General features: G+C 41.1%; 3 protein-coding genes across 3 annotated transcripts; 1 reads left to right on the top strand and 2 right to left on the bottom strand.

Moving 5' to 3' along the window:
• The first annotated feature begins 5,025 nt into the window (after positions 1-5,025).
• On the top strand, positions 5,026-8,892 carry LOC118405099 (plasmolipin-like). The gene is made up of 4 exons (XM_035804501.1): positions 5,026-5,377; positions 6,905-7,063; positions 7,522-7,656; positions 8,245-8,892. Exons 1-4 carry the CDS (start codon positions 5,336-5,338, stop codon positions 8,329-8,331), a joined length of 423 nt encoding a protein of 140 aa, XP_035660394.1. The 5' UTR covers positions 5,026-5,335; the 3' UTR covers positions 8,332-8,892.
• A 119-nt stretch (positions 8,893-9,011) lies between these two features.
• On the bottom strand, positions 9,012-13,984 carry LOC118405100. The gene is made up of 5 exons (XM_035804502.1): positions 13,818-13,984; positions 11,864-11,955; positions 10,959-11,045; positions 10,265-10,369; positions 9,012-9,385 (listed from the first exon to the last, which is right to left on the bottom strand). Exons 1-5 carry the CDS (start codon positions 13,888-13,890, stop codon positions 9,335-9,337), a joined length of 408 nt encoding a protein of 135 aa, XP_035660395.1. The 5' UTR covers positions 13,891-13,984; the 3' UTR covers positions 9,012-9,334.
• Positions 13,985-16,397: 2,413 nt separating this feature from the next.
• Positions 16,398-19,025, bottom strand: LOC118404085 (cellular retinoic acid-binding protein 2-like). The gene is made up of 4 exons (XM_035803045.1): positions 18,953-19,025; positions 17,351-17,517; positions 16,696-16,800; positions 16,398-16,470 (listed from the first exon to the last, which is right to left on the bottom strand). The coding sequence occupies exons 1-4, from the start codon at positions 19,023-19,025 to the stop codon at positions 16,417-16,419; spliced, it is 399 nt and encodes a 132-aa protein (XP_035658938.1). The 3' UTR covers positions 16,398-16,416.
• Positions 19,026-21,299: the final 2,274 nt, after the last annotated feature.

Raw genomic sequence — 21,299 nt, 5'->3', positions numbered from 1 at the left:
CTTAAGACATTGAGGAATTGGCCAACAGGGGCCAGGTTATAGTGCCTCAGAGAAGTCCAGAGAGTATGAGACTTACTACCCTTTTTCCTTATTTGCACCTTTTGTTACTTCTGATGGTCCCCTTTTTAACTGTTAGACAGTGGGCAACAGGGGCCAATGAGGGAAAATAAAGAGCAAAAGCACTGTACCATGCATAGAAGCGCTCCTAGCAGGAGCAGTCTGAATTGCAGCGTGGATAGACTGCTCCTCACATACATTTATGTCAGTTTGACTAGAGAGAGAATGGCAGCAGTTCGACCAATGAGAAAGCGGCTGCAAGTATTTGTACTTTTATGTTTTTATTTTGTATTGTCGCAGGTATGGGCAGGGTTATGGGATCGGTAATCTCCAAGCAGATCCTACAATGGCATAAAATAGTACCAAACTGGCCAAGGAGTGTAGTCATCCAAGAGGTGTCCATTTGCCCCGGTAGCCAAACACACTCCTAGGCTGGCTTCACTCCTCTGCCAGCTTTTGATACTATCTTATGCTACCGTAGGATCTGCTTGGAGATTATGGGATCGGTCCATTTTATTTAAGTTTGTGGTAGAAGTTGAACAGAGGTGTTTTAAGATTATGGTTGAAACAGCTGAAGTAATACAATGCAAGACATAGCTCATGTTCACAATGCAATGAGTTCCCAACCATTCCCTAATGTTAGATCTCAATGTCATCACAATTTGGTTATCTATTTGTTGTTGTGTCCCTGGTTGATTTTTACTGCGAGTTGGAAAAATTGCCCCAAAGTCACCCCAAAAAAGAGCAAATAAAGCCCGTAAACTACCAGGCAGAGCCCCTTTTTTTCAACTGGGATCGTAGCGTTATACATAAGTTGTGTTTTGGTACAAACTACATATACTGTACATATAGATGCCCGATGAAGAAAGTCACAGTGACATGCAGTTCTTCTGTTTGAGAATGGGGCTGATTCCACAGAATTATTTCAATATATTATCAACAAAACAATATTACAATAGCATGTTTTGTTTGAGACAATGTTGTAGATTTACCGCTGAACTTGCATCATGGAATGTAACGGAATTATAGTAGAACAATGAAAACTACAATAACTTCTAGATGCTCAAAGGATTCTTATACCTTGTACCGGTAGTAAGCTTTCCAATGAAATGGAATTGATAAAGTATTTACGGATATATGACTGATAAAAATTCAATTTTCCGAACAGTTTATGTTGAGTGTACTACGTTTGTCGGAAAGGTACAGAACTATTTAAAAATGATTTTTTTATTTATGGAAATGGAAAATTTGAAAACATATATAGTCTCTTTCTTATGTGAGTGACTATATAAAAGGAAAATAGAAAAATGAGGGCTTTGAAAGAATGCTGCCACCAGGCATTTGTTCAACTGCATTAAAACAGTTGCAAGAGACAAGATATTCAGTTGTGCTTTTCTTTTTATTCATTGACTGTAGTACATGTGTATTTGTCAAGAAAGTATGGTGTATTTTGAATGACTCTTTTATCATCAAAAGACTTTTCTTTAATACCATTGTTCTCACCAAGTACACCACTCAACTCCCAAACCATGGCTGTCTCAACACGATTTGCAGTTTGACCAATGATGGAATGGCAATTAGGGGTTAGACCAATGAGAGGATGGCAGTTATCAGTTTGCCAATTAGATAATTTCATTGGTTAAAACAGCTCTGACGTTTTTCACTCGAAGGTGTCAATTGAAAACAACAAAAGCAGACTACACATTGACCGTCATCACAAATAATATGTGATTTGTTTGCTGGAACTTCTTGCCAAATGTCAACATTACTGGTGTAAATTCTAAGGGCCATGAGAATTGGTCCGCCTCTCTGAAAATTGCACAAACACTTCATCTTTCCGCAAACACTTAATAACTTGAATAACAATGTCAAGACTCACGTAGAGATGTTCGAGCTAATGAAAGTCATTGTCATCCCACAAACTGAAGACAACTTACTTAAGAATATGGGTGAATGAATGGATGCAGTGTTGGGAAGGTTGCATAGTGACGATAACAAAACACGCTTTTTCAGGCTCGAGAAAATGTGGTACAAGCATGCCCCACAGCAGGTGTCTTGGAAACTGCAGTTGTGACTTTGAAGACAGGATAACTATTAACATTAGCAGCAGTATTGAGGAAGTTGCATAGTGACTAGACCATAACAAAATGATCGAAGTGGTAAAAGCACGCTCCCTATCGACTCCCTTCGGAGGTACAACCATCCTCTTGTCGGTAACTTCAGAAAGGGGATACTAGTAACTCAAAAGGGAATAAGTAATTAATGATTGAACATCATTGTGTACGTTGCATGGTGACAACCACAACAAAAGTCAGCAACACTATCAAACGACTATTACCACCTTTCATTAGTTAAAGTCTAGGTTAAACAATAAGAACGCAGGTGCTTCTAACTTGCTACAATACAACAGGTTCTGACAACAAAAGATGCAGAAATAGTAAATTCCACAGTAAAGCCATCTACGTCAGTCCAGATGTTTCATTGTGCTGCGGTTTTGTTAGTCCGACATTTGTATCCGTCGTTTCTGTTAAAGGCCTGACAAGGTCTTCCCCCGTTGCTAAGTGATGGCGGTTTCTTAATTGTTTGAAGCACGTTGGACTCTGACTTTTTCGGCATCACAGTGTTTGTTTAGTACATATCGAGGTCACTCATTCGAGGTGACACTTTGGACAATTTTAGGTTAACGCCTAAAGCATTGACGTAAAACGGTATATATGGTTATTTCTTTCTTCATCAACGTTCTTAAAGGACCACTACACTCAGAAATAAAAGGGGTGCTATTTTCCAATAGACTATGAATACATAATCCGCCGTTTTTTAAAGGATTCTACTAGTGGTGAAGTTTGCGATGTGTGTTTTTTCTAAACAATATATGATACTCGCTAACCCCATGCTGACCCTCCTGGTGCATTCCCTGTACGTACAATTCGTAAAGTGTTTACATTTTTCCTTCCCAGAAATATAATTATCTATAGGAAAATGACAGTCATTTTGGAGTACTCTTTTATTAACTGTATGTTCTCTTCCATGGAGCAACCGGCCATGCAGTTGCTCGGATACGCTCAATTTTTCTACACCTAGATTTTTCTCCGCCACCTTCGTTTGTTTCTTGTCATTGCTTCTCTCAGAACACATGCAGTTTTTCTCAGGAGTTCTTTTGTTCACTAAGTTTGGAACCACAGCAACTAAGGCTAGTCTCTACCAGACTCCCACCTGATAGAATGGTAACAGGGGATTTGGGCCAAGTCAGGAATAAAAGTAGGAACCAGCCTAGTAGTCTTTTATTCCTAACTTGGCCAAAATCCCCTGTTACCAGTCTAGGAGTGAACTGGCCATGGCCGGCCGGCGGATAGCTGGATATACTGCAAAGGACTGACTGAGATCCCATGGCAACTTATTTGTCCCTATTTGGCTAAATTCTTCTCTATTTTCATCTAGCTGACACGTCTGCTTGGAGACTAAAGCTGTGGTCCACAATTTTTTTTGGCAAACTAATGATATTTTTAGAATATTGGATGCAAATCACAATTGTCAACAATCACAGCTGTGTCCGGTGGCTTTGAGAGCTTATTCGATTCCTTTACATTTAGCGTATTTAATCTGCTTCAAGTATAGTTTATTTTTAGCGCTATTGTTACTTTCCACGCTTACAAAATAGGATTAGCGTTGGAATATTCTTTCAATAGATTATCTACAACAAAACGTACAACAAAACAACTCCAACTTTTAAACTTTAATATGAGTGACTGTATATGCGTATTCTTATCTGTCAGTCGTCCACTTGAACGTTCTGCATGCACCGTTAGATAAAAGAAAGGTCGATTAATGCAAAACGTTACGTTGTCTTTGAATCTTTGTACCCCGTTCCACACTCATGCGTAAGTTTTGGAAGGAATGTCCCTGTGGCTCAACTGGTAGCAATCTCACAGTTGAGCTCATGGTTCCATAATTATTTGGTACTCGTAACTGGGACATCGCGGTTCAATCCTATGTCACATTTGTGGGACATCTTGGTTGGGGCTGTACCCGTATTTCGGAGGGAATGTAAAAGGGGGCTCCCGTGTTTGGAGAGGTGCCTCAAGCACGTTTAATTAAGAGGAACGGCTAGCAACCGTCCTTTGTACAAAATATACTACTGTAACAGCAAGGAAACTTGCTGACCTATGTGCCACTTGGCACCGCAAACATCAATTGAACGTTGTACCACAGCAACCTTTAGATAAAAGGGTCAAATGAACGACGTTGCTGTCAAATCTTTTGTATACTTTTCCACACGACCCAGATATAATTTTTGGACAAGCTAAGCGTTGGTCTATAAAAGATGTTAGCCAGCAAGCCATGCATTCCCCGTATTCGAGTATAGTAAAAGGTGAAATATTCGCGGGGATTAAATTTCTTGGTATGGTGAAGAAGTGAGCGGTGGTTTTAAGTTCGCGATTGAAGCTGTAATGCAGAGTTTCAGTGCAAAAGAAAAAACGTTCGCAATCGTTTTAAATTCAAGGTGAACAGATCATCATAAAAACGCAAACATAAAACCACCGCGAATATTTCTCCTTTTACGGTACTACATTAAAGACGCAGATGTCAATTTTGAACAATCCAAAAACGTTCACGTTGGTCTAAGGTGTTAGCCCTTTCCCGGGCCGAGTTCGCAATTGAACCTACCATGCAAGGTGTCACTGTAAAAGAGAAAATGTTCGCAGTCGTTTTAAGTTCACGGTGAACAGATAGCCATAAAAGCGCAAACATAAAACTACTGCAAACATTTGCTCTCTTACAGTACGACATTTAAGACGCAAAATGTCATTTTTGAACAATACAAGCCAAACGTTGGTCTAAGGTGTTTGTCGACATAAAACTACTTCAAACATTTCCTGTTTTACGGTACGGCATTAAAGACACAGATGTCATTTTTGAACAAGCCGAACGTTGGTCTAAGGTGTTAGCCAACGGGCCATACTTTCCCCGACCTTCGTATGCACGTAATACTTCGGACGTCGCCGGGGTTTCACTGTTTGCCCAAATTCTCTTGTCTCTGGGTGTGTCGCACTTTATAAGTTATTGCGCACTAACGACTGTTTTCTTATCTGGATACCCTTAGCAACGGCGTACACAGAGAACGGATTTACATAAACGACCATGCTTGTCGCTAAGGTCATTTGGGTGGTCCCGTAGTGTGTAAGGAACACGGACCGTACGTTTGAGAAAGTCGTTGAAAAAGCCTGGATTTACGTTCTTTGATTGTCAGTGCCAAGCGGTGAAAAGTTGAACTTAAACCATGGCAGCGGATATGAATCTAGTGCTAAAGGTCTTGGAATTGGTGAGTAGAAAAATCGTTTGAATCATCAGCAAATTTGCTAACTATGCAAATCCTAAATGTATCATAATGTTTAGGATGCAAACGAATTTTGAAATGTAAGTACGCAAAATATACCTTCTTATAGATATGTATGTTGTAGCTTTGAAAGCCTTCTGAAAGTTAATCTTAGCCGTCGCATTTCAACGTTTTGTTATTTTTTAATGATTGTAGCGTGTAATTACGATGTAGCTGTTATGTAGATTTTTTTATATTTCAATCCAAAGCGAAGGAGATATATTGTTTGTGGCGTTTCTTCTTCTCCTACTGCCCAATATTAATTGGCTTAATGTAATTATTTTACACACGCAGTTTTTACGACAGTAGTGTTGTTAACGTTGCTATGAGACAACAACACTATTCTCTACATAAAGTCGAATCTTTACGTAGGCGTAAAGCTTTCGTATACTTAAAGAATACTTTTAAAAACGCAATCTTTACGCATGCTTTAATATGTGCTCAAAGACTGGATTTCGTGGGCGATTCCAAAATCATATCCAGTGGCTTGAGTGCTAGTAACTGATTTTGGCGCATTGTATTTCGTGCAATTTTTATTGACGGTGTCGTTGGTAACCCCCTTGGTAACCCCCTGAACCTGATATTGACTGCCCCCCCTCCCAGACAGTAAACCAAATAACCTTATTGATTTACATATTTGTCCAGTACACACTGACATACATATGTACAATACTTACAATACACTTTCAAACATAACCAAACTATGCCTCTTCAAATTTAGCATTCCTACCCATTCCGAATGACAAGTTTATGCAAACATAGCACAACAGCTTTTCAACAGCTTGGAGTGGCAACTTTTAGAGGATTTCTCGTCCTGAATTTTGGGGTACATTTTTAGCAAAGGCGTTCAATAAGAAAACCCAAAGTAAACAAATTTTGACTTCAAGTCAATACGTATTGTTTGGTTTACCCAAAGAGACCAAATAGGACTGTGTGTTACACACGAGTATAGATACAAAGTACACTAGAGATAGCTCACTTCTTACGATCGTTCGTCGCTCCATGCAAATGAGTTTGGTTTTATAGTTAAGGCCACATCAAGTAACTTTTATTGATCAATTTTCAACGGGTTTTGAAAAAAAAATAATTTTTCGCCTCTGGAGATAGTGATCATAAAGACAGTAGCCTTGATTGCATTTGTAGAAGTGATTTTGTCAAGATCGATTGCGCATATTCCATAGTATGCCAAAAATCTTCACAAAACACGGTTATCATCGCGGTAATTAAATCTATAAATCAAGTGGCATAAATGATGTTAATCGTTTTTTGGCGACGCCACAGGGGTGAGCTCCTCTTTCCGCAGTGTTGTGTGCGAGCAGCTTGACGTGTTCTGGAAAATGTTGCCTTTTATTTCATGTTTTACGCCAAAAAGCAGTTACTCCAGTTGCTAGAGTAACTGCTGTTTTGGCGTATCCTATGACCTGGATGTCTAATCTTCATCGCCGTTTTTGATATTTCGTTGGTAATCCTCAGGTATTCGGACTGGTGGCCTGGGCGCTGCTTGCGTCCGTGCACGGGTTCTGGGCGTGGGGAGGTCAACACTGGGTCATGTTCGTGCTGGTCACGTGTTGGGTCGTCACACTACTGCTCCTCATCCTCTCCAAGGCTGGGATCTTCTCTAACGACACTGTGGTGAGTGGACTGTTAATTAAGCTCTTTCACACTTCCGAATACGCATGTGCAGTGACAGAAATTGTGGGTAATATGTCAAAAGTGAAGGCCTCTAACTTCACACAGTGCTGCATCTCGACTGTTGTCCGAATTTTTAAGACCAGACAAGCTCGATTGGTTAATGATTTATTCGAACGTTACGTTAATTGTGGCTGGTTGTTGTTGTTGTTGTTGATGATAGTTTATTTACAGTGACCAACGATGGCTCTGTACTGAGCGAAGGCAAAGTTATGAAGGCCCAAAAGTACGCTTTCCGCAGCCTCTGCACATAATACAGCCTCTGTGCGCAGAACAGTCTCTGCATAACCAAGGAGCTCCTTAGCATAACACAGCTGCAGAAGCTGCAGAAAGGATATGCGGAGGCTGCGCAGAGTGTAGTTATGGGCCTTCGTAGACACTGTTCTGTCTCCTTATCGCAGGACTTGATCTACGCCATCCTGGCGGCCCTGTGTTACATCACAGCGGCCATTGTTCAGTGTGTGAACGCCGACAGAAATAACTGGCACCACAACTACTGGGGCAACCCGGTCTTTGATAGGCACGCCGCGTCTGCCGTGAGTTACATTGTTTGTTTGTTTGTTTGTTTGTTTGTTTACTTTCGTTTGCAGACGTAATGATATGACATGCAAGTCAGTAACTTTATTTCATAACTAACGAGTAATTCGTGGTAAAGTTATGAAGGTTATTGACAATCTGGCTGTTGAACATGCTGGAATTAGTGCCTGAAAGAAAGTGAATTGAATCGACTTTCAGAGAGATTCTATTACAAGTTGATGATAAAGTAATGTGAAGTCCTTTCCGGAAAGCTGAATTTCAACAGTCATAGATGAGCGAAAAGGCGCATTTCAATTCCGACATTTTAGTGTGTTTATGGTGATTGCATACCACTAATACCACCAATACACAATTTGAAGTAGAATTTAAACTTCATAACAGAGTTCCACGTCCAAGTGCTTTTACCTAGCCGACTTTTCGATGACTGCCTGTCACCTTCCTCAGAGCAATACTGACGGTACTTTGTACTGCAGCTAGGTGTCGCTGCCGCACGGTGAATAATGCAGTACCAAATGTGACTGAGTTGATATACCCCCCTCATCAGTACGTTCTAAATCTAAAACTGTTCTTATCTAATCCCGCTCCAGGCCTTCGCTGTGTTCACCTGTATCCTGTACATCATTGACGCCGTCATGACGTTTAAGGGGAAAGGGAAGCAGGTCCTGCCCAAGTAGAAGCCTGAAGAACTAGACTACTAGAAGATAGATAACGTATAGGGTGTCCGTGACTTCAAACAACCAATGCTTTTGAAGGAAGCTTCTGGTCTCCATGACGACCCCTTGAAATAAATTAAATTTTCATATTTGCAGCTGTACAGATTCTTCACATTCACCGAAATATTGAATTTTTATTATAGAATACACCTATGCCATGATAACATAGTATGAATTTTTATGCTATTAGTTTCACTCGAAAAACGCATATTTTCCCTTCGTGTGCAAGCTACTTTGATTGTTTGCCACATTAGGTTCTTCATTTGTAAATGAAAAAATCTAAGTTTGTTATTTTATGTTGAGGGTTGAATTTGTGCCTATTTTTGTGTGAAGATGAATAAAAACATTTATTATATGTAAAGTTTGGTCGTGCCTTCTTGTTATTAAGGCCAGTTTGTTAGGGTTGTCATTTCTGAGTGTTGGTATGGTCTTTGGTACAGGCGAAGTTTCCAACATGCGGGAATGCAGGTTCTACGTAAAGAGACTTCAAAACAGCGACTTCTATCTAACACTGTCGGTAATGCAGCAACTACCACTGAGTGAGCTGCAAATGTCACTTTCACAGCCAGAGGTCCCCACTGCCAAATCGTTTCTTTCACAGTTTTCCTATGCGGGAACTCATAGACATTGGCCTGCCGAGATCTTTGCAAAACAGCAATTTATTGCGTCAAACACGACATTACAAATACAAAGGACACATTCATTCAAAGTATTTCTTGAGTCAGACATGATTCCTTGTAAGTAAAATTAAACCAGAACGACAGGTACTGCCAGCCTCTGATTTCTGCATGCTGCACTGATTCTAAACCAACCACGACCGCTGTTTATTGTCGTCGTGGGCCTTCGTAGCAAATTTATACTCCTACTTAACGAAGAGCGCTCGAAAAGCAGCTGAGGAGGATGGCTTCGAAGAAAGCAGGCCACCAGTTGAAGAAGTACCCAGACAACGCTCCGACGGTTGACATCATTCCCGCTTGTACACGTGGGATACTGTGAAGTCACCCGTAGTCATGGTCTGTGGAATGTTGAAGATGGAGATAGTCATGATGATGAATGTTGAATGAGAGACACTAACATAACCATCGATAACATACTAGTATTGCGTATATTGAGACTTATTGTACTGAAAGCGTGCCTTGTGCAAATCATTCTACCATTCACTATTGTTATGACAAGTCGTTCAGAGTTAGAAGATTTGCATGAAAATAGCATAATCAAATAACGAATTTGTGGTTATAGGATCAACAATTGAATTACAAATTGCCTGTGATATAAGGATATTCTGGGAAACATTCCTTTAAGAACTTGTTTGTATGCTACGAATTACAACGCGATACTATGATCAAGCTCTATAAGTCCCTAGTGGCACCCATACTGTTGTATGGATGCAAAACCTGGACGCTGTGGACAACAGCTGAGAAGAAGATCCAGGCCTTTGAGATGAAATGCTTGAGAAGACTACTCCACATTTCATACCATGAACACAAAACAAACAGGTATGTGTAGGGAGTGGTACGTAGCCTCGTTGGCCTACAAGAGCCCTTGCTGTCAACAGTCAAGAGAAGGAAGCTACAGTGGTACGGGCATGTGACCCGCCACAACAAGTTGGCTAACACCATCCGACAGGGCACTGTGTAAGGAGGGCGACGCCGTGGGCGTCAGAGGAAGACCTGGCAGGACAACATCAGATAGAGACTGGACATCCCTCAACCTGCAGGGGAGACTGGCTGTAGCAGAAGACAGAAGGGCCTGGAGACAACTCTCCATCTTCATGGCTACCTTGCCCCCCCCCCCCCCAACGACCTGGAGGTCAATGGACTAGGTAGGTAGGTAGGTAGGTATACACCTAGAATGACTATAAAGCTCACTGAGCGAGACACTCCTATACACTTACGACTGTCATCTCGTCCCCGTTGACTTCACGGACAGTGCTGCTTGTCTTCCCGTTGGCGTAGGTCTCAGTGGAGCACACCTTGTTCCCATCCTTTACCGCTTTGACCTGCAAACAAGAGTTTGTATTCCAAACATCACTACTAGTATAGAGATTAATCTGCACATCACAAAGCAAAAAAAAAGTGTCATTTGTTACCACAAGGTCCATAAATTACCATAAATTACAAATTGAGGCAACTCTGAACTTCGATTTCTGTCACTCTGCGGTCGCCATGGTTATCATATAGAAAAATCTTCAACACAGACAAAAGAAGAGACACCGTGATCGAAAACAATACCTTCCGTTTCACGTCATGAGGTAATGACTAAAGACACTACAGGATGGTACTGCTGCGAAGAGGCTTCGCTCTGGAGGCGTTGTCAAAAATATAACATAAATACGTTGTATTGTTATGACGTCATCTAAAACATGGTTTGGGCCAGTACCTACAAAAAGGCTTCGCTCTTGAGACGTCGTCAAATACTAGTAAAACATACTAATAATGCATAATTGTGCCTTGTGGCGTCATGGAAAAAATTACCTGGGTTCGTTCGTACCTACAAAAATGATTCGCCCCAATTGCGTCGCCAAAAAATGCACGATCTCATTGTGCTTTTGTGACGTCATAAACAATTTTGTTGGGGTCAATACTCACCTTCATCTTTCCAAGACGACCTTGGTCCTCCACCTCTTCACCCAGCTTCAATGTCTTGACCTTGTCTCCCTTTGGAAGACCGTGTATCTGAAGAAAGATTAGTATAAAGACCCTTGTTGCAGCATTGTGTCTAAACGGGCTAAGTACAAGTGGTCCTGAACTAAATTTAAATCTAGTTCTATAGACTGATATATATATATATGAATATATATATGAATACAGTGTACTGTAAAAAGGGTAATTATTCGCGGTGGTTTCATGTTCGCGGTTCATGCGGTAACCTCTTCGCTGCGAACTTAAAACCACCGCTATCATTTCTCGTTTTACAGTAATTACAAAATCCTGCGTTGTAGATCCAACCGCAAACACTCTCCGTGAAATCAAATTAAGACAAACATTAACTGTTTCACAGTATAGTTCTGGATTCTTCTCAGTTCTTTGTGTACGTAGATGTGTGATAAGAACGTTACAATTTTTCATCCTAGTATATCTGCTTGGATATCAGTCTATGAATGCAAGGTTTTACAGTAGGAGTCGTGGAGTCCTCGTCGTCCTGAGTGCTGTAGTAAATCTTGTCACACACACACAGACACACACACACACACACACACACACACACACTCAAACACACACACACACTCAAACACACACACACTCAAACACACACACACTCAAACACACACACTCAAACACACACACGCACACACACACACACACACACTCAAACACACGCACGCACACACACACACTCAAACACACGCACACACACATACGCGCACGCACGCACACGCACACACACACACACACACACACACACATACACGCACACACACGCACACACACGCGCGCGCGCGCACACACACACACACACTCACGCACACACACACACACACACACACACTTACAGTAGTAGTCATGGAGTCCCCGTCATCCTGAGTGCTGTAGTAGATCTTATCCATAAAGTCACCGACGCCTTCCAAAATGGCAGGGGGTGCGTCTAGGAGAGACAGATAAATTATGCACGTGGTCATGTCCCATTGTTTGTTTATGAAATCAACCGAACACACTCAACTGGCAGGACATTCACTCACGCAACAGTCAGTACAACCTAGAACAGGCTCCCGAATAGTTTGGCCAGATACATCATTGAAAGTTGCCCCCAAGCTTTTAAGACCCATCACCGCCATACCAAGATGCAAGAGGACTGGGTAGCCGTGAACCATTGATTAGCCGCTGAACTAGAAAACTATGCAGAGCTTTATTATCAAAGCCTATCTTAGTAATCATCTCCATTTGTGGCTGGTGTTCACGAAGGTTGTCTTAAACATTGCTATTAATAATATATTCTTCATTCTAAACGATTGAAAAAATTCAAGCCCCTTTCTTGACTTTGCCATTCTCGAAAAGACGTCCAGTTTTGCAATTCGTTTTAATTGGAACACAAATGAAAAAATAATAACGAAGCAAAATCAACAACCACAACAAGAAAATTATAACAAATTGTACTTCACGCCCTTCGTACTTCCACTCAGAGCGGTATTGAACTTCATGCAGCTCTGAAGGAGATGACTAGGCCATTTGGACGATGATTAAACTGCCAATTGTTAGTGATGACATCATTGTTGTACTTCACGCCCTTCGTACTTCCACTCAGAGCGGTAACGAACTTTATATGCACCTCTGACTGCAATGAATAGGCCGTTTGGACGATGATTAAACTGCCAATTGTTAGAAATGACATCATTGTTGGTGTAAGAGCTAAGGTCAGACGGATACAGTACAGAAAGTCAAAGTCAAACGCTGACACACTGCATGAGACGGGGCGTGTACTCACGTATGCTCACGCCACGTATTCAGCTACGTGACTAGAAATAAAATGTTGGACGTTTCTGATACATACGTGAACAATAAAAGGTAAAAGTAGTCCCATAGGCGTTTGGAAGCCGTAGGGACAGTGCGTTGTTATCTACCGTGTCTGGAATACGGTATTGGAAGGTGGATTTTAACGCTAGTTCACCTTTATCCGTGGAGTGACCTTTATCCATTGTCTTTAAAAACAGCACGTCATTTAGGAGTATTAAGTCTGCGGACTGTGGTTTCAAATTTGCAATATTTTCAAAATGTTCCGATTTGAAACCACCGTCCGTCGACTTCATATCCCTATATACCTTTTTCTTACAAACAATGAATATAGGTTACCCTCGGATAAAGGTGAGCCAGCATTAACCCTCTCCTTCCAAATCCTACCTTCCAACCGAAATTGGGTACCAATCTTTACACCTGGGTGGAGCAAGGAATGTCGTCTTAAGTGTCTTTTCTAAGGACACAACTTCTGGTCAGAAGACCAGGAATCAAACCCGCGACCTCTAGATATCGTTTTGGCTGGCCTAGCCATTTTGCCATTCAACACAGCATATCGTTATTGTTTATTATGGAAACGCTAACGTTATTGTGAACATATGGAAATACCTTGCCGAAATGTTTGAATGTATTCAATGGAGGCCATGATCACCATTTTTTCTTGTAAAGCCCTAACGCATGTACGTCAATAGGTACTTGGTAGGTCTTGCTGAAACGAACGTCGAATACATTGGTGCACAAAGGATATATATACACATTCGGTTGCTCAAAGGTAATACTTCTTATTTACAGATGGACGTATTTTTAAGATTTGGATGAAAGCTCTTCTACTTGCCACTTTCTCATTATTATACAATGAGCAAAAGCACAATTTGAAAAGTATCACTTATAAGCTTAATACCTTGTTCCTCTTTCTAATATACAGTCAAGACCTGTCAATACTCGAAATATAACCAAGCACCGTGCAACTAGATGTAACTGTTAGGTTTAAATCTTTACCCAGTAGTTCGTAGAACTTTTTCATCCCATCCTTGTCGGTCTTGAGGGGCTTCCAGGTACCGTTAAAACTCATGGTTTTCTTCCGGGGGTGTCGACAGGTGGACCGAGGAACTGGCGAAGGTGTGTCGGTGGGACGAGATGTGGAAAAGAACCCGGTCAAAAGTTGAACTTATTTATAAGTGCCAAAGGGGGTCGTTGCAAATAATGGATGTTGATTCTAAAGGAACTTTTACTCGGTTTTTTAAATAAAAATTCCCAACCACCCGTTTTGTTTCGGAAGTAGAGCAACAAACATCAGTAAACAATCACAGAATGACTATATTTCTGGAGATCCAAATAAAACAAACAAACAACGGAATGTATTATACGGTAGATTCAGTAGATTTCGTTTAGGTAATCATAGAACTTGTTGCATGGTGTACCAGACACCTAAAGTCAACACGGCTTTGACTTGCAATTGGCCATGTCGGCTCAATGTCAACAAGGTGAAAAAAGGGGGCGTATTTTTTTCTCATGACTGTTTCTGTGATGTTAAGGTACTCCTAATACAAAATATACATTTTCTAAGAAGAACATAATCACAAGTAATGTTTAATTTGTTGAAACGGTAGAAATATTTCTTCATCATATCGATAACACTCCAGCCACAGTTTTACTTGGTCACGTCCAAAAGTTGAATGCCTTTGAGGTCACCTTGGCTAACATGGCGCCCGTTGCCATAGTGACGTTTTCTGCTATCACTGACGTAATCAGACTAAGAGAAAGGGCCCTCTTGTTCCACTATGTCACATTTTCCTGGAACTGTATAAAGTAATGCAAACATTTCGTGGAATTTAGTTTTGTTCCGCTATGTCTCATTTTCATGGAAATGTCTAAAGTAATGTAAACATTTCGTGGAATTCAGTTTCTCATGTACATTTCGCACATTGATCATGCACTACAGATTGTTGACCTATCGGATGTTTTTTTATTTTTTTTATTGCAACAGATAAATACATAACATGATGGCGACACACTCAAGCTCAACATGCTTATTTTCGTGCCGTCATCAGGAACAAACTGAGAGTACAAAAGAACATTGAAACAAATACAGACAAGCAAAGCATATAACAAAAGTAATGTTAAGTAACACCATATAACAAAATCATAGAACATAAGAAATTACATTTGAGTATTGGTGGATATTCGGACAGGTACTCCGGGCCAAGCTGGTAGGATAGAGATTCACTTATTCAAATCTTTTTGTTTCTTTTATGAATAATTGTACATGCTGTAGAAGTTTTGTGTTAATTGAGTTGGATAGAAATGCGGACCCTCGAATCATTAAATGGACTAAATCATTATCCGAGAGATTGTCCATGTTAATAGCAAATCCAACCAGCTTATGCAAGTTGCTGAGGAGGGAGATACGGTATTGGGTGTAGTTGGGGCAGTACAAAAAATAATGATGAATACTTTCACAATGATGGCCACAGGCGCAAGCACTACTAGTAACAAGATTGCGAGAGTACAAGTTGGAGTTTAAACTGTAAGTACCTAGGCGGAAACGAGTGAGAATAGCGCAAGTGAAACGAGGACCTATGCTGAAGTATGGAACAGAGACAGGGCGCACGGATTTGACCATTTTTTTCTTAAAGTGAGGAAGACTTAAGGAACGATCTGCTAGGGTAAGGTTGTTCCAATGATACGTTGCATAGGGAATGAACGATTTCTTATAGCGGGTTGTGGTACATTTTAGTGACAGAAAGTCGTTTTTATTACGAAGGTCATAGGAAGCAGAGTCTGATACTAAGGGTGGTATCAAATCATTTAAATATTGTCGAGTATGGCCATGAACGATTTTATAGAATAAAATAAGAGTCTGAATGTGTCGGCGGTCGGATAGTTTTTCCCATCCCAGTTCAGTAAGTAGAGAAGAGTATGAGTATCGGATGTTGACCTACAGATTAAACCTGTGACGATGATGTCATGGTTTTAAGTCCAGCGAGACTTTAAACTTTTGACTTTACCTTTGGATAAGTCCACGCGAGACTTTATACTTGTTAGTTTACCTGGATAAATTCATAGGTTTGGCATAAGGCTTGACCATGGCGGACTTGAGAAGCAAGCCTCATATCGCCTAGGTAACTTTTGCAAGCTAGTAAAAATGTTACCTGCTCTGGCCTAGCAACTACTGCTCTGTTCATTCTTACTCAATCACATTCGTATATGTCACAGTAGAGATCACGATCCAGTAGAATCGCCGATCGAGATCGGAGTTGGTCCTAGGAGAGATCAGATGACAGACGTCGACGTCATTGACATTATTAGTTTAGAACAGAAGAACTGGCCCGAAACAATTTGTTTACTTTTGTAATAAAAGTAAACAAAAAAATAGACAACTTTGCATTGAAAATAAAGAAATCGTGATTTTATTATGTTTACCACCATCTTCAACCTACGATGATTTGCTGCACTCCACCAGATTGGAACAACAAAACACACAACTGTTTCCAGTTGCCATGGTCACGCCTGTTGCTATGGTCACTCCTGTTGCCATGGTCACTCCTGTTGCCATGGTGACGGGTTGCCACGGTGACAGGTTGCCATGGTTATAACGTTACTCTCTGGCGAAGATCCTGGTACACTTGGTCCCATCCGGTGCCGTCAGCACCTTGTTGAAAAGAAGCGTGAAGTTATTCAATCGCGATAGATCAAAATTCTAATAAACACATCATGCACCAACTAGCAATTACTCAAGCAACTGGATATGATTTTGGAAACGGTCAGACGTTTCAGGTAGAGTCCGCTGTTTTTTGGTCAACATTTCAAAGGACAAGAGAAGAAGGAAAGAAAAAGTGATGTTTCAAGCTACTCACAACAGGTAACTTGCCCTTACCAGGTACAGCCGTCCGTCGGGCCGGACCTCCCGCTCCTGGACCTGTTTCCCTTTCGGCGAGTCAAACTCGAAACGCAGCTTCCCACCGTCCAGGGTCGGGCTGATCTGGTAGGATATTACATAATACAGGACTGGTATAAAAACTGACAGAAAAGTTTGCAATTTGCAAAAAATTAATTTTTGGCATGTTAGCCTGATACAGCTGGGATCGGGTTTGCCGGAAACGGAAAATAAATGTGTACACCAAGAAATATGCACAAATTATGCCCATGAGTCATGTCATTTTTGTTACGCTTTGTGTATTTTGTTGTATTTTATATGCCGTACTGCCCGTCCGGGTGCCGGTTTGGAACTATGACTCTAGTAGTATACGATATGCTTACAGTCAGCCAGAGTCTTTTAGCTATAGACACGTATTTCAACATTTTGTGTGATCTTTCAAGAGTTGTGTTTTAAATAAAAGAAGCTGAGTTATTCTCACGATATCAAGATAAAGAAAATTGATAATGACCTTCACTATGCCATGTTCAAAAGTCAACAGACATGTTTTCAGTGGGAAATGCAAGACAAGAAATGAGATAAGCTTTGATAACCTATTCTGGAACCTTTGGCCTAACTTCCTGTTGGTGTGAAATTTGAAAAATATGATAATGACCTTCACTTTGCCCTGTTGTATCTCGCCTTCGAACTCCTCCCCAACCTTGAACTTCACCTCCGTAATCTTTTGGGCGATGGTCTTGATGTTGAAGGTGTCGCCATCTTGCATGATGGTTTCTCGCGGGATGGTGGATTGTACTATTTCGCGCATAGCGGGGTCCACACCTGTATTTTCAACATAGAGCGTTTTCTCGTGACGTCATTACCGTGCCATCCGCCATGTTGGGGTCTCGATTTGCAGTCATTGATTAAATCGTTTTCGGAAAATTTAAGGCCTGAATAGCCATTCTTAAATGTCTATAGCTCAAGCTAGGAAGAGATGGCCATAACCGATGAAACAAAACATTTCAAACACTTGAGCGTTTTCAAACACAATATGGCGGTCAACACCTGCTTTCTTCGTTGATATGTAAAGTGAGTCCACCGCTCTATGGGCCACACTGGCTTTTATGGATTATATCCAAAAGCGCGTCCAATTTCACTGTTTCAAAGTTAAAGTTTTTGTGATTGTTTTGTTTCATTCATTGGTGTGGATCTCTCGATGATTCCAATTATGCTCTTATCTAAAAATTTCCTACCGGATCCCATAAGGCAACATGCATGCATATAGCAGGAAACTGAAGACAGGAAATAAGATAACCTTTGATAACATCATGATTCTGGGACCTTAGGCCTAACTTCCTGTCTCCGGTGTGCCTACCACGTGGACAAAGGTGTGGGAAGAAGCACAGACAATCAGATGTACCAAAAACAATACCTCCCGTTTAATTTCACGGAGGTAAAAGACGAAATTGTGCCCCTCGGAAATGAAGGCAAATATTTGCCACAATGCCAGATGGCATTATTTTGACTGGTATGCCCTTTTGTTATTGGTTTAGCAGTGTTTGGTTCGTCAGGGTTGGGTTTGATTGCTATCGTTAACGTTGGTTATTCAAATTTCAAAGTTCAGTCAGTTTCTCCCTCCCGCCGATCCGTTTAGGTAGTGTCCAGTGAGTATTGCTTTCCACAATCACAAGTGATAAACGCTACGAACCTCAAAAAACGATTGACGTTTGCTTACTCAGGCTCCCCTTTTCTATAATAGATTACGTATAAGTACGTACAAGTGTAAGTTCATGATCATTTCCTCATGTGGTCTGTACCATTTCATTTGGGTTGTGTGCGTTTTTGTCTGGCACAATTTTACATGAACTAGTATGTCAGTGAAATAACTCACACGTTATGATATCTGCTTACTTTCAATAATGGTGTATACCACACCACAATACACCATACTACTGCTAATCTCCAAGCAGATCATACTGTAGCATAAGGTAATATCAGAAGCTGGTAGAGGAGTGAAGCCGGCCTAGGAGTGTTTACCACACCACGCAAACTTTTGCTGGTAGATAATGGACAAAGGTTTACCAGTTTTTGAGCTTGAAGAAACGTTGTAAGAAGCTTACTTGATACACAAATAAGAGTGTAAAGAAGTTGAAGGCCGTTTTGAGCATGGTAACGCGTAAACAGGTATTCAGACCTTAAAAATCGCCAAAGTGACGGCCAGAACGTTGGCCACCTGGGGGGGGGGCTAAATTGATTGAAGAAATAGCCACCTTACCCAACGCCTCCAAAAAGGCGTCAAAGTTCTCTGACTCTACGAACTTCCAGTTCCCACTGAAGTTTGCAGTCATCTTGGGTTTTCACTAAAACGAAAGTAATAACAGCTGATATGTCTATTTGTATCGACACTAATAAATGTATATTCCTGTGAGACTCAGTGAATCTTACATAAGTTCTGTTTGACTAATGAAATTATTTTTTCTTGGCAGTGGTCGCCATTTTGATGGTTGCATCGTTGTTTCGATTCAAGGTGTTCAAGTAGAAATCACCAAAATGGCACTGTAGTCTAAACATTTTAGGCACAAATACTAGTATATAGCAATACGACTGTTTCACGATTAGCTGATACACATGTATTCTTCATAGGATATAACAGCTAGATGGTTAAAGATGTCTACGAAGAAATTCTTACCTACGGAAAGAAAAAAACACGTCTTGTTCTTACCTTGACTTTGGTATCATGGACGATCTCATTCAGGAGGAGAGGGGGAGTAGGCCAATACGTTTGATACTAGTACTTTCGTTTTGCATTTTTATTTTGCAACCAAAGCTGGCAGTTACTATAAACGCATTTACGTTCGCGGATATTTATTTTCGCGTTAGCAGGAAAATGGAGTATTTGCGGTGGTTTTGAGTTCGCGGTAGCGTCATCCGCGAACTTAAAAGTATCTGCAGTACTGTACTGTACTGTACTGTAGTCACATACTGTAATGGAAAAGCTGGCGGCACTACGAGCCTCCAGTCGGAAACCACTTACTGGTTACTGGGAAGGGGTGCTACAAACGGACAAAACAGTCCACGATTCTGGTAGTGCTGGTGTGATCAACTGTCACTGGTCTAACAAAATGTACCCTGTATACACGTAGTACATTGCTACTTTCTACCATGATGTTATTCAGAAGTTCGTATGGAGAAATGAATGAATGTGCCTTTTAGGGATGTGTCTACACCGTAGCAAGTTTTAGCACCTCAAACATTTCGTTATACCGTGACATGTAGCGAGAAGGGGGTGCCGTAGGCGATGTCAGGGAACAATGAGGTGGTCGAGGCGATCAAAACAAATCCCGGCTCACTTTGCGCGTCGCACCTTCTTCAACCCTGCAGAGAATCTTTGAAAGTTACGTCGAACTTCACAAGTGAGCGTGTGTGCGCAATCACAAGTACGCGTGTGTGCGCAATTTCTTCGGGTAATTCAATACAAAGCTATATCTCGCATTATAAGCTGTATCGATCACAAAATCTATTTATTAAAGTGTATGGATGGTAGGGAAAAGTATAGCCAGGGGTGTGACCACAAATAAGGATTGCCCAGAAAATTGGCCCTATAAAACCTACGCACACACCTGTCGTCTCTCGGATGTGTACAGTAGTTGCTGTTTCCGGTTTGGCATCACCCCGTCCATAGATCGCCCCCTAGTGTGTTTCGGCTGATCTGGCTGGTTCCGTGTTGCCTCCGCCACATCCGCATCTCTTCCACCGGCTCTCCCGACGCCTCGCGCTCGGTCGAGAGTCTACCTCCTCCCCGAGTCAACCCCCTGTGATTGCCGAAAGGTTGGGTGAAAAGCGTAGCTGCAGCCCCTGATGTTCTCCACTGCTAGGCTCAGAGAGCGTCCTGTCGAGCGCAGCAAAGTCAAGCGCCAAACACATCCAATACGGCGCTGCCACGCAGGCCGCCTGCCATTTTCGTACACATGTTGTCTCTTTTATTCTGCCAATTTGAATCTTATGTAAGACAATAATCATTACATGAAATACAGTTGAGGATGAAATGCACTTGTACATTGTACTGTCTCATTGATAGAGTAAAATGAAAAATTATAAACCTGATACATTTTGATATAACTTATTATGATTGTTTTGTATGTTTGCCAACTTTTTTTTCACATGTTACGGGGCCCTATTTAGTGTACAGAGGAAACTGAAAAAAGTAAAGGCAAGCTAGATAAGTTTCATGACTTAAGTACACAGGGATTGTTACACCGTGTGCACTGTGCAAGGACAGTCGTGTTTGCTTGTGTGGTCGTTCAGCACCAAGTACAGGCATGCCCACTTAGGGTGGATGGTGCTCGGGGACAGGTGCATATGCCTATAACATAGAATATGAACAAATGCAATAATCATTAGTTAACTTTTATCTGTGGCCTTGAGCCGTAAGAAACGATTGACACAAAACTTTATGAGTTGTCTTATCATATGAAGAGAGAGTCACCAGTCTAAAGCAGAAGAGAAGATGAATCGAAATGAATTTTGCTAAAAAGAAATTTAATTCAACTGCCAGTGGGAGTTGTACAATGACGTATACTGATTTGGTTATCGATGGCAGTGAATTTTTCTGTCTATCTATA

This window comes from Branchiostoma floridae, chromosome 17 (assembly GCF_000003815.2).
Source record: "Branchiostoma floridae strain S238N-H82 chromosome 17, Bfl_VNyyK, whole genome shotgun sequence".
NCBI classification, from domain to species: Eukaryota; Metazoa; Chordata; class Leptocardii; order Amphioxiformes; family Branchiostomatidae; genus Branchiostoma; species Branchiostoma floridae.
The sequence above is the reverse complement of the archived record's forward strand: the minus strand, read 5'-3'. Positions and strand labels throughout refer to the sequence as shown.